General features: G+C 57.2%; 1 protein-coding gene across 6 annotated transcripts in view; it reads right to left on the bottom strand.

Moving 5' to 3' along the window:
* The window catches only part of PLEKHG4 (pleckstrin homology and RhoGEF domain containing G4), a 78,307-nt gene extending 65,883 nt beyond the window's left edge, over window positions 1-12,424 (bottom strand). For 4 of the 6 annotated variants that reach the window (XM_082770147.1, XM_082770150.1, XM_082770151.1 and 1 more), the window contains exon 1: window positions 11,685-12,423. In XM_082770147.1, coding sequence (XP_082626273.1) covers window positions 11,685-11,687 — 3 coding nt within the window. In that variant the 5' untranslated portion in view covers window positions 11,688-12,423. Of the gene's footprint in view, window positions 1-11,684 lie in introns of all 6 variants that reach the window. The other 2 variants (XM_082770152.1, XM_082770148.1) reach the window with 1 other exon arrangement.
* Window positions 12,425-16,009: the final 3,585 nt, after the last annotated feature.

Raw genomic sequence — 16,009 nt, 5'->3', positions numbered from 1 at the left:
CTTCCTGCTCAGGGATCAGAGGGGACGGCTTCACGGCTTCCACCGTTGTTCTGGAGAGCCTGCCCGCCACAGCCTGCCCGCAGTGTCAGAACCGATTCCAGTGCCAGAGGCCAAACTCTGCTCTGCTGCATGGGTGCAAGGCTGGAGAGCTTGCCAAAAAATAAAACAACCCGCACACATCTGCGGAGAGGAGCGAGATCCCTCCCTGCCTCTCTGTTGTAGAGGAGACCCCTCTGGCTAACCTAAAGCCAGTGGGAGTGAGTTTTGTTACAAAACCAAATGAAAGTTTACTCAGGTGTCTGGCCAGATTCTCGTCTGATATAAATCCACCTCCTTTCACTAGAGACAACGCAAGCATTCGAGCCTCTGGCCCAGAAGCCTCCAGCCTCCTGTAGAACAGGAACAGCTGCATGGACATGCCTGAAAACATACCTCAGTCCCACAGCAAGATTTGGAGAGAAAGTTAAACAAAGCAGTGCCACAGCAGCTCGTGCTGCCACCGGGGAACAGTGGGATGGATGGATCAGGAGGAAGGAAACCCTTTCACTTCTTCCTCTCCAAGGGCTCCATCCCTCCAGGCACCGGCTTGAGAAACTGCAGCAGCCCCAGAGCAAGGAAGCTGAAGGGAGCTGCAGCCACAGCAGAGAGGATGCTCCTCACACAAACCTTCCCATTTTCCCCATCTGCCCAGCTCAACGACCCTTAAATTCCTCGTTTAGAGGGCTGGGCGCTTTAAGCACCGTATGAATTCGCTGCTTGGCTGTGAAGCCTTCCCGTAGGACAGCAGGCAGGACGGCACGGGAGAGACGAGGCCATCCAGGCAATGCCTCCACAATCCCTCCCTGCCCCAAACTTGGCGAACGTGGGTGACAGCAAACCACAAACCGCCCGTGGCACCGCTTCATTCTTTTTTCTGCTCCTTCTCCTGACGTCAGCACCAAGCAAGGCTAAATGGCAGCGAGCAAGCACCTGAAGTGTTCGCAACCAGCCGCCTCCTGCAATCCCCCTCCAGGTCAGCGTAACCAGATAAACAGAGGGGAAGGAACTATTTTTCATATTCTTAACCCAAGGACTCAAAAAGCAGGAGCCCTGTGTGCACGCTGACAAGTGTTGAATGCTCGGGCTGAGGGTTTAGCCCCAGTACTAAACAGCGGGAGGTTGTTTTAAACAAGCTTCCTTCCACCCAGAAAAGAGCGATTTAAAACCCCAACTTTCATTCTCTTAATTGAAATGGAAAGCCTGGAAGTCCCCAGGCACTTCCTTCGCTGCAGGGATGAGGCTGCAGAGAAAATCTTCCCTGAGACATCGCGGAGCTCAAGAGGAATCTGCCCGAGCTGACGGTCAACAGCCTGCTCTCTGCAGAGTTCTGGTCCAGAACCATCCCCACGCAAGGTGCGAGGGGAAACCAGCATTTGGGAAGCACGGAAGAAGGGCAAGCAGTCTGGTAGGAGCTGTGGGACACGCCATGCAGACAGCTTAAATTGAAGCGTTCCCTTTACACGTTATCCTGGACCTGCTAAAAAAAGGCACGGAGGGGCCCGTAAGGTAGGGAAACAGGTACCCAGCCCAACACAAAGCCTCTCCCACCTGGACATCCACTCCACCTTGCTAAATATTGAGGTGCAGCGCCCTGTGCCTGGTGTCATTGCTCCCCTGTGCTCTTGAGAAATGACAGAGGCTAAGCACAGGCAGCCGAAGGCGAGCACAGCCCCGGTAACCTCTGTTGCACCAGGCAAAGACCTGTCCCAGCAAGCGTCTGTGCCCCTGCAGATAAAACTCGTCTTCACCCAGCTCCAAAGAGCCCAGCCGAGGCCTCGTGCAGCATCGCAGCCGTGTTACTGCTGGTAGGAGCTGAAAAAAATTTCCACCTGACCCTCTGCTGTACGCAGAGTCAAAATCTCAGCCAAAAAGCTGGGGGGGGGGGGGGGGGGGAGGTCTGTGCCGCCTTCTGCCCCATCCCTCTCGCAGAATTCTTTCAGATAATAATCCCCCCACACACAACGAATTTTGTTTGCTGTTGCAAATAAAACAAAGAAGGAAAAATATTTGCACATGAGTCAGTGCATTGCTCTCAGGTTCTCGCACCATTCCTGCTGCCTGAGCGAAGCCTGCACAGGACAATTATTAACATTGGCACCGAATCAAAAATCCTTTATAAGGTTAAAATAAACCAAGTCGCATATCACCCCTTCCTTTGGTGAAATACAGGATAAGCACAGCCTGTAGCCACTGTAAAGAGGTTTTACATCTCTCTAGCTGTGCTGCACCGTGAAGCCATGGTCCCTGTGCAGGCTTTAAAGGGACAGAGAGGTGACGCAGAGGTGATGCAGGCTTCTGAGGCTGCTGAAGGAGCTGTGGGAACGACCTCGCTGGGGTGCACCTGCAGGGCCTGCAGCCACACACCCCAAGGAGCTGGGGTTTGGAGGCACGGGGAGCTCAGATGAACCAGCAGGAGAAGGGGACAGCATCCAGCACTGCAAGAAATGTGAAGTCTGCAGCCTGGCTGACCACGAGCTGCATCCCTCGTGCCATGCAGGGGATGCAACCACCCCGCGGGTGCAAGGAGAAATTTCTGCAACCTAAAATAATGGGGCCAGGGTACTGAGAGGAGGGGAGCTAGCTAAACCCAGCAAGGATCCACGGAGAGGGCACTGCTGCCCCAGCTCACTGCCACTCCTGTCCACGCCTGGAGAGCTGGCAAAGCCCAGGAGGGGCCCTCCTGGAGAACGCAGCCCCCCAGCAGCATTGCCACATCCTCCTCCTGGTGGGGAACGGGACACTTGCTCCTTTTCAGCCACCCGGCACAAACGCAAACAGGAGCGCTTTCCAAGCGAGCCAGAGAGCATCTGCCCAAGGAAAAAAAAAAAAATGGGTCTTGGGACTCAAACACTTCTTTGTAAATAGCACAGGAGCCCCATGAACTCCCGCACGCTGCCACCACACGCTCGCCACACCTCCCAAAAAGAGAAACAGGCTTTTAAAATAACTCCTCCATAAATCAAAGCGCTAAATAAAGCCCAGGTTAAGGTCACGTCCGGCCACAGCAGCTTTCACCGTGCCGCAGCTGGGAGCCGGCTGTCGGTGCGGGGCTGGCGGGCGGCGAGGGAGAGGAGAAGCCGGCGTGGTCCCACCTGGGAGGGCAGGGGGAGCCCAGGAGGGCTTCACGAGTGGCAAAGGGGTAGAAACGAGTGGGGTGGGACAGGTTTTCCCTCCTCTCCACGGTGTAACAGGAGCCACGGGTGCTGCGAAGCAAACAGAGGGATGGAGACGGTCGTGGCAAAGCTCTGCTCGGCCCTACGTGCCCTGTTCCCCAGCTGGAGCCGCAGCGAGGAGCAGGAGGCAGGGCAGAGGGGAGGCAAGGAGGGCCTGGCAGCAGCCCCAGCACAGGACAAAGAAGCAGGCAGCAGGAAAAGGAGCCGGGGATCAGTCACAGCCCTGCTCCGGGGACCCACCTACCTCCTCTAGGGCGAGCAGCCGCTGCAGCATGGGCGAGGAGCCTGCCAGGAGGCAAACAGGAGCTCCTCGGCCCTTTCTAGGTGCACTCATCTAAATTTCTGCCTGCCTCCGTGGGCAGGCAGCGTGTTACATAGCTGCTTGGATGATTGGGAAGCCCTGCCATGCTGCATTTCCTTCTGACTCAAGTTACTCCTCTTTGGGACCTGCCGCTCAGCGGTTACGGCTGGATGCTGGAGACCCCCCTGCAGGTTTGGAGAAGGAGGCAGCCTGCCCGGGGAGCGGAGAGAAAATCCCCAAGGCTACAGCCCAGGCACATGCCTGGGACCTCAGCCCAGCGCGGGGAAGGGCTGCAGCACTCCCTGCGATTCACTCGACCACCATGGCTGGAAGGAAGCATCGCGCTCAAGCACAGCTGTCTGCAAAACGCTGAGTCTTGGTCAAGGACAACAAGAAGAAGAGGCACAAATCTTCCTCGCTGACAGCCCAGATGCTGTCTGAAGGCTCCTAAAAGCCATCAGCAGGGTGAGGCCACGCTGCTTGACGAGCCCAAGGCTTCAGGCAGGCGACGCTCCCTTCTAGCAGGCAGGAGCAGCCCATGCAATGTGCTGAGGGCTCGTCTCACAGCAGGAATTTAGCCCAGGGACATGCAGCTCTGCCCTGAGAAACACCTGAGCAGCCCAAGAGGGAATTAAACATCCCACCATGCCGTGGATAAACCCAGCAGTGCCTGGCCTGGCAGGGCGAGGAGCAACCTGGGGAGGAAAACCCAGGTCTTAGGAAACCCAACAGCTCCTGCAAAGGTGCGGGGAGGAGATGATCCAACCCTCCCAGACCCCAGAACTGGAAAGGAGAAGTAATAGAAAACTGGGAAGAGGCACAGCTCCGAGTGCTCGCAGGGCAGTGCCTGCCCGTGGCCCCCAGCCAGTTTTTGGGGACTGGGGGAAAGGAGCACGGGGCAGGCGCTGAGCCCGTCCCACTGCCAGCACGGGGCTGCCGTGCTGCGCCGCTTGGCTGGGGCTGCTCGGCTCTCAGCTGACGTGAAAAACCTCATTTCCAGTAAAAACAGACCTCTGGGCTTTCTTCCGTGAACCCTTTCCACTTTCCGACACCGAGCCTGAAGCTAGGCTGCTTTTCCTTTGAAAAGACAAAAAAAAATAGAGACAGAGAAAGAGAGACGTTTCTCTGATCAAAAAGGTCCCTGGCTAAAAGCTAGGGCTTGTTTTTCTGACAAAATTTGAGATTTCCCACTCTGTTCCTGCAGGGAGGAGAACCCTCCCATCCCCGTTTCCTGAGCCGCTCTAATCGCGGCGGCAATGAGTTCAAGAGAGAAAAATCTTCCCAGAACAAGTGCCAGCTCCCCCCTCGGCTGCTCGCTGCGAGGCTCGGGGAGGGGGAAGGCTGGGAGGAGGGCGCCTGGCCCCGGCACCCCGCCTGCCTCGGGACGTTTTGGCTAAAATAACGCGCAATTTGGTCAACCCTGCGGCTCCAGAGGTGGGCACGCACACCGCCTTCCTGCTAGATAACCACGGGCGGCTCTACCTGCTTTTTGGGCTATTTTTTTTAGGGTTTTTTGGGGAGAAAAAGTGCAGCACCCGGAACACTTGTGGCCTCACCCAGGCCGGCCTCGCTCGCAAGCTGTGCCTCCAGCAGCCCCGGCAGCCTCGCAGGGAGTGGTGCGAGGAATCATTTCCAGATGCCTCCCCCCGTTCCCCGGCCCTTCTCGCGGCAGCCAAAGCAGCTCCTACTGGGCAGCGCGCGGGATTATCATTCCAGGCGCTGCAGGAAAACAAGCGCTTGGAAGCGATTAACTCATGATCTCTCGTTTAATTAAACAAAAGGGGAAAAATGATGTATTTGCTTTTCAGCTCCGAGGCCCTGCTTCTGCGCATGCTGGAGGTCCGGGCGTGCTCAGCGCGTGAAAAGGCAGGGCCAGAGCCGGGCCAAAGCCCTCCAAGCCCAGGGCTGGTTGGTTTGCACCCAGGGGGACATCCCAGGTTGCTGTGAAAGCACAGCACGACCTCCTGCAAGCCTCAGGCTTTTGGATTTTACATTTGTCCCCAAGGGGACTTGGACCCGTGGAGACCCTTGCTGGCACAGCGAGGTTTCTGCTCTCCCAGCCATCTCCAGCCCTGCTCCCCGAAACAAAGAGCATCGCACGTGGTCAGGCAGCACCCGGCACCTCTTCCACCAGGGCTCTGCGCTCACGTTCCTCCTCTCTACCCTTCCTTTTAGCTCTTTTAGGTTCTCTGGAGCAGGGCCTGCGGCTTTCTCGTCTGTCCTCGCAACACCCAACACATCAGGAGAGCTGCTGACAACTGCTGAACAGATTAGGGAGGCCAAAGCGGGGATGAAAGGCAGACCCACAACCCGAGAAGGTCCTCTTAAAAGAGGAGAGGAGCAGCACTGGGAAATGGAGATTCACTTTTCCTTGCAGGGATGTTTCGCACCCTGAACTGAAGCTCGCAGCGAACGGAGCAACAGGCAGGTCTTATCCAGAGCCCCTGCTCCCAAAGGCCTGCTGCCTTCCATTAGCCATGGATTGGGGCGATATAGATGCTTGAAGAGCATCTGAAAAAAACAGACCGAAGGTCTGTCCTCACACAGACGTGCTCCAGCCGAAGGAAGAGCCCACAAGTGGGTGAGAAGGGCTGTGCAGACACCAGCGTCCTACAGCTGGGAACCAGCTTATTTTGGTTTAGTTTAATCAAGAGATTAAATCCTTAATCTGAAATAACTGTCTAAGCACAGATTTTTTTTTCTTTTTCTAATATCATTGGCATAGCTAACCATGCAATTAATTACCAAAGCTGTAATCAGCAAAATACGAAGCCTTGGGCGCTCCCCAAACACCCTTCCCAGCAACAGACTCACGCTGGAAGAGCGCAAGGGCTTGGTGGCCGTGGCTGTGTTTGTCCTCGAGGTCCCCAGGACATCGCTGGCTCCCCCAGCTCACGCTCCCCCAGCACCACGTGCCTCGCTCTCCGCTCCTACCACGGACTCGGACACCAGGGCAGGATAAGGCTTGCTAAATCCTGTCGGATATCGCAGACCGAGCCAAGAATTTCCACTTCTCCATAAGGACAAAGGCGCATTACGACAGACTTACAACAGGCTCCCTTTCTTACTGGGCTCATCATGCAAACGCTCTAAAAATCGTTCTCTGCGCCACCCAACAGAAGAAATTGCTTCAGCTCACTCATCTGATCTTACTTGCTCTGCTCTCGGCTTCAGGGGTTGGCATCGGGTTGGCAAAATGACCTGAGCAGCAGTGTCCTTACCGTGTCCGACTCCTACCCGATATCTGCTGTAGGCAGAAGGCAAGATTTGGTTATCCAGCCACAGCGTCCACCAAGCAAGCTCTCGGCCAAGCAGGTCAGCTCGCTTCGACACCTTTCAGGCAGGGGCACGAGACCAGAACCAACACCTCGCGTTCAGCCGCCCATCTGGGAGCATCTCACGACAGACGGGCAGCCTCCTGCGCTCCGAGAGAAAACGATAATCCTTCAGCAGGACAGCTGATGAGTGCCAGAAGCGCTCTTCACAGGGTCTCCATTTAGGTTATTGCTTCTCTGCCAGCCTCGCAAATGCTCTGAGCACGAGGCCACTGCCAGATCCCATCATCCAGATCCCATCCCTCCCCTGCAAGGTGCACGAGCTCCCGGGACAGGCTCCCGAGGGCAGGTTTTGCACCTCTTGCAACCTCCGTCACTGAGGGTGGATGCCCCCAAGAAAAGAACACGTTGCAGTTAAAAGCTCCCAGACCCAACGTGGGAGCTAGGTAACGCTCTACGGCCCCAGCATCCCCTAACAGATGAGCCACAGATCCTTCTGGCTTTAAACAGCCTGCCTGACCATGTGCACGTGAAACGTGAGTCCTGCTGCATCGAGGGGGAAAGGAAAGCGCTCCAAAGCGCCGGGGCAGCGATTCCAGGAGGGGCTGGCTCTTTGTAGGAGAAAACAGTAAGTGCCCCTACACGTCCCCAACGTGGGGAGGCAGCTGGCAGTCCAGACACCAGCTCAGGTGCCCTCAGCTTTGAGGAAGGAGCAGCCAGAAGGACAGGAGGGCAGCGCAGGTGGCTGTGGCCGTGCCAGCTCTGCCCCAGGCACCGCAAGGAGCAGCGGTCCATGCCCTGCGTGGATAAATTTCCTCTGAGACTCTCAGAGCTGGCTGGGGAAAGGACACAGGCACTCGGTCGTGTGCTGAAGCCCTCCTGCCTCCGAGCAGCCAAGCCCGGGTGAAAACATTTCCCCTGTACTCAGATAAAGCCCTAAATGAGCACCTCCCGGAGAGCTAAGTACATCAGTCATAAATTCAGCGCACTGCTTTTACTAAACTCCTGAGTTAGAAAGGAGTAAACACAGGCCTTTTAAGCTACTCCCTTTATAGCTCCTTTTTTTTTTTTTTCCAAATAGAAAACAGTCTCATGTGTCCCATTATTTCCATACATATCAAAGGAGGGTGGAGATTTAACTAGAGATTTCTAAAAGACATCTTTGTGCACAGAAGGGATGTATGCCAAAACGTGGGTGGTTATAAGCCCAAACACAAAGGAGAATACATCCACAGGCATTTTTCCCCTTGATCCATTAACGGGTCTGCATACCAGCCTCCTGAGCGTATGAGAGGGACCTTGTTCAAAAGGTAAATGTATTCAGAAAGATGACAACAGACAGCAAATAATCCACATCCTTTAACTGCGTCTGAGGCTCGGCAGCGCTCGCGTTTTGTTGGGAGGTTCGACAGGCGGCCCCCGGGGAAGGAAGGGATCCTCCTGGAGGAGCCTGCGAAGGAAACCTTCGCACTCAGGCTCCTGCAAGTGCTGCCACACCTCGCACGGGCTGCGAAGCTCAAGGTGGACACCTAGCTCAGAGCCCCAGAACTCCGTCGGCTTTTCCTCCCCGTGCTTTCAAGCCGCCCGCAGCACCTCGCCCTGCTGGGGCTGACCACAAGGTCCCACCGAGGTTTTCTCTGCCACACGTCCAGGAGGAGCACTTGCAGCAGTCCTCAGCTGCTCCCCATTTGTCCTCGAGCCATTCAATTCCATCAGGTCAGTGGCTGGCTGCCCCAGCAGCATCCTGGGCATCCCAACCCACGGTAAATTTGAGCAGGGGGAAGATTTTCAGATTCACCCTGTGATGCTTTGATCTCAAGGTTTCAGCTTGGCGTCCAGTGATGAAAAAAAAATAAAAAATCAAGTGGGATATGCATGAAAGCTGCCAGGAGCACTCACCACAAGAACTGCCCAGTGTTTTGTTCCTTTCTTAAGTGAAACACGAAACTAGCCACCAGGGACGGGGCACTGCACGTGGCAGAGAGACCTGGGCAGGACCAAACCTTCAAACCAGAGCCAACAAGGGCACATCCATTCAGTCCCCTGAGCTGCAGGCCAGGTATCACACGTGGTGTGCAAGCACAGCCCACAGCATCCCACCAGCACGAGCAGGGAGCTCACCCTCGCAGGCTGTCCTTGCTTTTTATTGCTTTTATCACTTCAGTCAGCAACACATCCCATCCCGGTCCTGCTTTTCCAAACTGGGCTCCACGGAGCTCTGTGCTCTAGTGCCTAGGGGCTGGCATCCCTTTTCACACACTGGTGGCTCCTCTCCGCTGCCCGGCAGGAGAGGACTCCCAGGAGGCACCAGCTTCACCTCAAGGACTTCTTCCTCTTCAGCACCCTCTCTGTTGCTGAAGCAGCCGCTGTTCCATTGCCATTTCTCTTCAATCCCACTTCCAGCAATGCTCTTTTCTTTATACCATCACAGAGAAGATTTGCAGCACAAGGTAGCGGTGACAAAGGCAGCGCCATCCACACGCACGTGGCTCCTGAGCGCGCATCTCCCACGGGGCTGTTGGAAAGCCAGCACCTCCAGCACGCACAGCCTGCGGCTACCAAGCACCCCTGCCCTCCTGGCATCCTACACACCACACGGGACAGCTCGGGCAGAAGCCCAGAGTGCTTCCCCACTGTGCTGCCGCACCGTGAGCCAGACAAACCTCCAGACTGCTCCTGCATCGAACGTGGCCATGGCCAGAGGGGGGTTGTTGCAGGATGCTGATTTCCAGGAATTGCTGACACTCGGTGCACGTTCCTCCCTGGAAACCCGCAGCATCTCACCATAAATGCTTGCTGGCCAGGGGCTTTGGAAAGAAGGTGGGCATCAGGCACAAGCTGTCACCCCAGAGAAGATGCTTTCCAACCACTTCCATGTGCTCAGGATTATGTCTCCAGGCTCTGTGCTCCAAAATCCTGCTCATTACTTTGGCATGGAAATAAAGAAGATCCCCAATGCTTAAAGTTCTTTGTGATCCCCAGCCTCATTTCCTTCCCACCCCAGGAAAAGACTTCACTGGATGATAAAAGAAAGGCTCTCCTCTGCTGAAACCCACCAGAAAAGTTCATGGGGCACAGCTGTGGGAGCCTCCCTGAACTCACGTGCCAGGCCCACAGTGCCCCCACGGCCATCGAAGGGCAGCAGCAATCGTCCCGTGAAGGGTGGAAGAGCAATTTCCAGGGAAGAAGCCGTCCCTCAGCCTGGGGACGTCACCGTGGTGCAGCAGGGGAGCAGGGCTCTCGCTTGCTTTGCCTCCAGCCAACCCACCCAAGAGCACAGTTTTGCACCTGACCGTCTCCTGTGCCCCATCCAGCAGCAGGCACCGGGCGGGGGGAAGCCTGCTCCCTCTCCCACGGAGGGGAAATCCTGACTGGGGGTCACAGGCAGATCCCCAGCCATGAAGGCCAAAATTTGAGCAGGGCAGAGCCCAGCCGGGCTCCAGCCTTCCCTGCACCGTGTGGTCTCACAGCTGCACAAGTCCATTCTGGTGGAATTGGGCAGCTTTGGCCTGAGGCATCTTGCACGCTTGGTGCTTTGGGCATCCCCCAGCTGCAGCAGCCCCACGTACCACACACACAGAGCAGAACATCCCCAGTGTTGAAGCATGAGAGCGAGGAATCACCTGCCTCAGAGAGCAGGCTCTGCCACGCTGAGCCCCACGGGCTGCCCACGGCCACGGGGAAACCTCACGCAGGCCACCAGACCGAGCCACCTTCGCTCTGATCCAAATCTTTTGCCTGCAGGGTATGTTGATTCACCAGGAAAGGCGAGCCGAACTGCACAGCTCCGAGCTGCAGCCGCATCTCAGCCGCCCACAGACGTCACTTCTGGTCTGCTGGGGCCTCGAGAACAGCCACCCGCCAGGGACCTGGGGTCTGCGGCGAGGCCAGCACCCGCAGCCGGGTCTGTTCTCTCCCCACGGGCAGCCTGGCCTCTAGTCCCTGCTCCTTGCAGCTGCCAGGCCTAAAGGCAGCACCTGAGGGGCACAGGGTCCCCTCAGAGCCCTCCCTGATCCCCTGCAGGCTCACCTCGGCACCCAGCCTGGCCGTGGCACTGCTCCGCACAACAGCCCCTGCTTCGGGCAGCTTCTGCCTCACCATGGAACAAGAGGCAGCACCAGGGATGAAGATCTTGAGGATCAAAGGCACCTCTGCAGAAGCAGAACCGCAAGGAAGAGCTCTCCTGGCTGGGGTGAGAAGTCGAAGCAAGATGCCTGCAGCAGGACAGGAGAGGACAGCAGGCACAGCTCCGACGCAGGCACACGAGGGTGCAGAGGAGAGGCAGGGTGACAACGGGAAGGGACAGAGCCAGGAGCTGAGCACCTCATCTCAAAGAAAGCCGAGCTTCTTTGAGCCCAGAAGCGGAAATCCAAGCAGGAGCCAGCCTGGCCCGTAGCAGGACCTCACCCAGGCACCTCTGTGCATGGCACAGCCAGGCTCAGGACTGCCCTGCAGCTCCCCCTGGGGAGATGGGGTGCTCTGCTGCCTGGCCAGGCTCTCAGGACTTTCTCCAACCCCCAGCACCAACCTTGGGTGGAAAAAAAGCAGCTCTGTCCTTCCCCAGGCCCTGCGTGGAGGCAGTGTCCACACAGGACACCCATTTCCAGCCCCCAAGCAGGGCTGGCACGGGCCGGGGCAGGAGGAGAGCCCAGCACCCAGCCTGTGCCTCCTGCTCTGCCACATCCCAGCGCCTCGCTGCAGGGCTGCAGCCCCGACAAGCACCCAACAGGAGCCCCGTGGCCCTGCAGCCACCCTCAGGGGCCGGCACCCAAGGGTGCTCCGTGCCATCCGAGTAACGGGAAGCGCGCGAGCAGCTGTTTCCCATAGCGCCGGCTGCCCCGTCCAGCTCCATCCCACACCGCCCCGCTCGGGAGCCCTCCGCGGCGGTTTCCTTACCATCTTCCCGGCCTCCTTTATCCCCCCCTCACTTCCAAAAGCGGCGTTTCTTCTCGTTTTCCTCCATGTGTGCCACGACGGGGCGTCTCCTCTCCCCTCCGACGTGAACTACCGAAGCACTCGGAGTCCCGGACTGTAATCCAAGCCCTCGCCGCCCCCAGCGCGGCTCCAACTAATCTAACTCATGACACTACCGAGCAGGGGACCTCGAAGGTTTCTCTGACAGCCAACCCCGGGGCTCGGCGCTGGAGGGACATCACGCAGGGTGCCGAGCTCCCCAGCCCCGCGGGGACCTCAGGGACACGGGCAGAGCCAGCGGACGCTCGCGGGCTGCTCCTTACGGCATCGCCGCGTCCTTCGCCGCGCCCGGTGCCCGCTCAGCGAGGATGCTCCGTGGCAGGGAGATGCTTTCGCAGGTCTGAGAAGCTGCTGGAGGAGAACGAGCCCACCGCAGACATCCCAAGAAGGTCTCCGGCGTCGTGGGGAGGTTTCTCCCAGCAAAAACACCCCCCTCTCCTCTCCTCTCCTCGCCTCTCCTCTCGGCTTTGCTTTTTCTCCAAGTTCAGGGAAGTTTCTCCGCTCTGCGAGATCTCAGGGAAGCGCTACGGGTTAGGCAAAAAAAACGCTGAGGGATAGCAAAGAGCCCCGAGAAACGCTGTTTTTGTAACTTCTGGAAGGAAAACAAGAGAGGCAGTGACCGCTTCAGGCAGCGGCAACAAACTGCATTGGTATCAGGCGAGATGTGGAGACCTCGCCCCCTCCCAAAGGAGGAAGTAATTTAACATGGCAAGTCTCTCCACCCCTCCATTAATTGTTTAAGATGGCCAGGGGCCAGAAAACTGCCCGGGAGCGGGGAAGGTCACTGTGCAGGCAGGCAACAGCCTCCAGAAATGACAACGGGAAAGGGCAGAACCACTGAGGTGGGGAGGGAGGGAGGCAGGGACAGGCAGGTGCCGCCGGGCACCCCGGGGTCTGGTGGCGTGCAGAGGGAGGTGACACCCAGGAGAAGCCCTGGGGATGAGGCCAGGGCCTGGCTGCAGGATTTGGGACCGTGTGGCCTCAGCAGGGACCAACCTCCAAGCAGGAGGCCGTGGTGCTGGCACCATCCCGGTGCCGGTCACACAAAGCCCATGCAAAGAGGAAGGGTGGCTCAGGCAGGACGTGAGGACACGCGGCAGGAGGGAAGACGTCCCCTGCGGGATCTGGACGTCCTCCTAGATGGGATGCGACTCTGCCAGCGGATCCGAGCACAGCAGCTGCATCACTGTTTGCACTTTGCAGAAGAACCTTTCTTTCCCTGTCCAATTCACAGCACAAGGGCGAGGAACCTGGCACGCTTCCTTAGCAGAGCCTCCGAGCACGGATTTGTCTGCACAAGGCTACGGTTGCAAAGCAGCTTTGCCCTTCATTTATTCCCCAAAACGCATCTCACAGCCCAAAGATGTGGCTACACCTTTGCAACATCCTCCTGCAGGTGCCAGCAGCCTCCCCAGGGGCTGTCCCTGCACTGAGAAGGGCAGCACGGAGAGCGATGTCCCCCCGGTGCGCACATGGCACGCAGCTGGCTGACAAACCTCCTGCCAGCAGAGGTGCTGAGCTGGCTCTGCGGGAGTCACAGCCCCTGCCACAAAGTCAGAGGAGGCAGAAGAGCTCCACCACGCCTCTCAGGAGTTTTACGGAGATGTCCTTGCAGGTCCTTCACCTGCAGCATGACGGGCGGGATTCCCTTCAGGAGGCCAGGAGCGATCCAGGAGGCCAGAAAAAGGATGGTACCTTTGGGGGCTGGTGCAGGATGTTACAGCATCCCCATAAACACAGACGAGGAGGGCACCGTGTAAGGGTGCGTGCACAGCCCCGGTCTGGTTTCCATCACATTTTTCACCTCCCTGAGCAGGGACAGAGCCAGGTGCTCCCTGACCAGCCACTCGCTCCCCAGGTGCTATTCATACTGGGAAATCATTAGCACCTGGTTTTTGAAGTGCAGCGGATGTCTCAGCCATAGATGTGACAACCAAAAGCTCTCCACGAGCTCCCAAGCCAACACCGCACAGGGCACCCCCAGAAATCCGCTGGCTGTAGGCGTTCCTGTGCACAAACAGAGGGAAGGGGCTGTCTGATCTGAGTCAATCTCAAACCCAGCCTTGCTCCTCCTGCTCAGAGCTCAGGAGCATCTTCCCCCGTGCAGGGCTCCCAGACCGAAGAGCTGAGCTCACCTCGCCCCATCGCAGCCGGGGACGGTGACGTGATTTCCTGTGCCATGGCACAGCGCTCCGGGGAACATCGCGGCGCTGTTTACTCGTGGCTGGATCCTAATATAGATTTTTTTATTTTTTTTTTTTAACTGCAAAGTGGCCTTTCCCTCGTCTGCTGCATTGTAGGATCTGTTTCCTACACCAGCACATGGCAGACAGCTGCAGCCAGCACTCCAGTGGGTGTTGAACAGCCCCTCTCGGCTGCGGCTGACAACAATGCCGCGCTTGTTCCCGACACAGTCTCGCACTGTCTCCTCGCAAGGAGCAGCTCCTCGCTCTTGCGCGAGCCCTGCGGTTTCCTCGGGTTGAGTTTTAATTGCTGAAGCCGGTGCAAAAGGCTGCTGTCAGCCGGGAAGGGGCAAGGAAGGGGCCACGGCAGATGAAAGCAGCCCACAAGGAGAGCTCCTGGCACCGGGGCACGTGCCCAGAGCGTTGGGTTTGCCGGCCAAGCCGAGCCAGGTCCTTTGCACGGACCGACGGGCAATTTTACCCCGGGGGGACCACTTTGGTAGCTCGCTTGGCAGCTGGTGAGTTCTGCTCCCCGCTTCCCCTTTGCTGGGCCTTGGACGTGGAGCTGCAGAGCTCCTCAAGGGCCTGCTGAAGCAGCATCGTGGTCAAGAGCCCCGCGTGAGCCGGGAGAGCGCAGGCAGGGCCTCTGGCTTTGAGTCCCTGCTAGCAGAGCTCTGCTTCTTTTCGGTTGTGCAAGGCAGGGAAAGCTCAGTGCGTTTACCAAGAGGACTCAGCTGTGCTGGAAGAGACACAGGAGGGAGATGTTTTGGATGCCGGATAAGGCCATCTTCTGACCTAGGGGAAGTTGTGCAATAGGCACGCCAGCTAGACGATTTCCCTACAGCAGCGCGCAGCAAACCCCACACACGCACTCCACGTTAGCTTAACCTGATCAGCGGTGTCCTCACACAGCACAGGGAACCTCCCGTGTCCGTGGGGGCTTCCAGGGGCAGGGAGAGCCCTAGAGCAGGTGGTGGCAGCGCAGAACCCAGGGATGACTCCAAATCCACCTCCAGGCATCTGCTCGTCGCTGCACCGGGGCTCTCTCCCAGCCATGCAGATGTCCCACGGATTAAGGCTTGCCCTCAAAGCACAGCTTCGTTACGTTATGATCCCACCAAGCTACCCACTGTGAGCCCCATCAGCCTGGAGGGATTTGGGAAGCCACCAAGAAGCAGCATCAGGCCCCACCTGGCCTTAAAAGCAGCGATGGGTGCTTGTTTGACACAGGTTTAACCAAAGGAAAAAAAAACGGGGCTGCCAGCAGCCCTCTGCACCACCACTTCAGGAGAGAGCCACTCCTTTCCCCACTAGGAAGACAAGAGCGGGTGTTACGTGGTTTAGTAACATTTAAACCTTTATTTCAGTTCACAAGCAAAGCAGGCCTTGGCTTCACAAAAGCACCTCTTGGTGTAACTAATTAATTTGATAATCCTCTATTTGCAATCCTCAAGAGACATTCAGCTTTGAAAGCAAGTAATTATCTCTAAGTGGCAACCTCTTTGTGAGGCCCAGCCTGATCAGGAAAAAAAAAATAAATGTCTTAAGCCAGAAATATAATCGTGGTGTGATTTCCCAGAAGGTCTGGATGAGAGACTCCATAACAACAGCTGGTGACGCTCACAATCTGAAGACGCAGGAGCCACTCAATTACCAGGTCTCCAGCTTACGCTTCAAAATGTTGCTCTGTGTAAACCCAGCGTGCAGGCAACCACCGGGAAGCTTTACAGGAGAGGTTTTATAGGTACAGAAGTCAGGAAGGTCCCACTTACGGTTCTCAGATATCCCCATGTGCCACAGGGAAGAAAATATATTTTTAAAGAGTCACATATCCAGCTTTCTGTAGCACGCATGCAACCCCGCAAGCACAACCGCAGCATGCAGTCCCACGGGGCAGTGACCCAAGCAGGGAATGGCAACCTCAAAGCCTCTCTGCAGGAGCATGAAGGCACTCCTTGATGACACACAGCACCTTCCCCAGACGAGAAGAGATGTGGAGCTGATCTAATGCCTGCCCCAGGCATCCCCAAGTGCCCAGGGTCTGCACTCAGCAACAGCCCAATG

This window comes from Aythya marila (assembly GCF_965140915.1).
Source record: "Aythya marila genome assembly, chromosome: 12".
In the NCBI taxonomy this organism is placed as follows: domain Eukaryota; kingdom Metazoa; phylum Chordata; class Aves; order Anseriformes; family Anatidae; genus Aythya; species Aythya marila.
The sequence above is the reverse complement of the archived record's forward strand: the minus strand, read 5'-3'. Positions and strand labels throughout refer to the sequence as shown.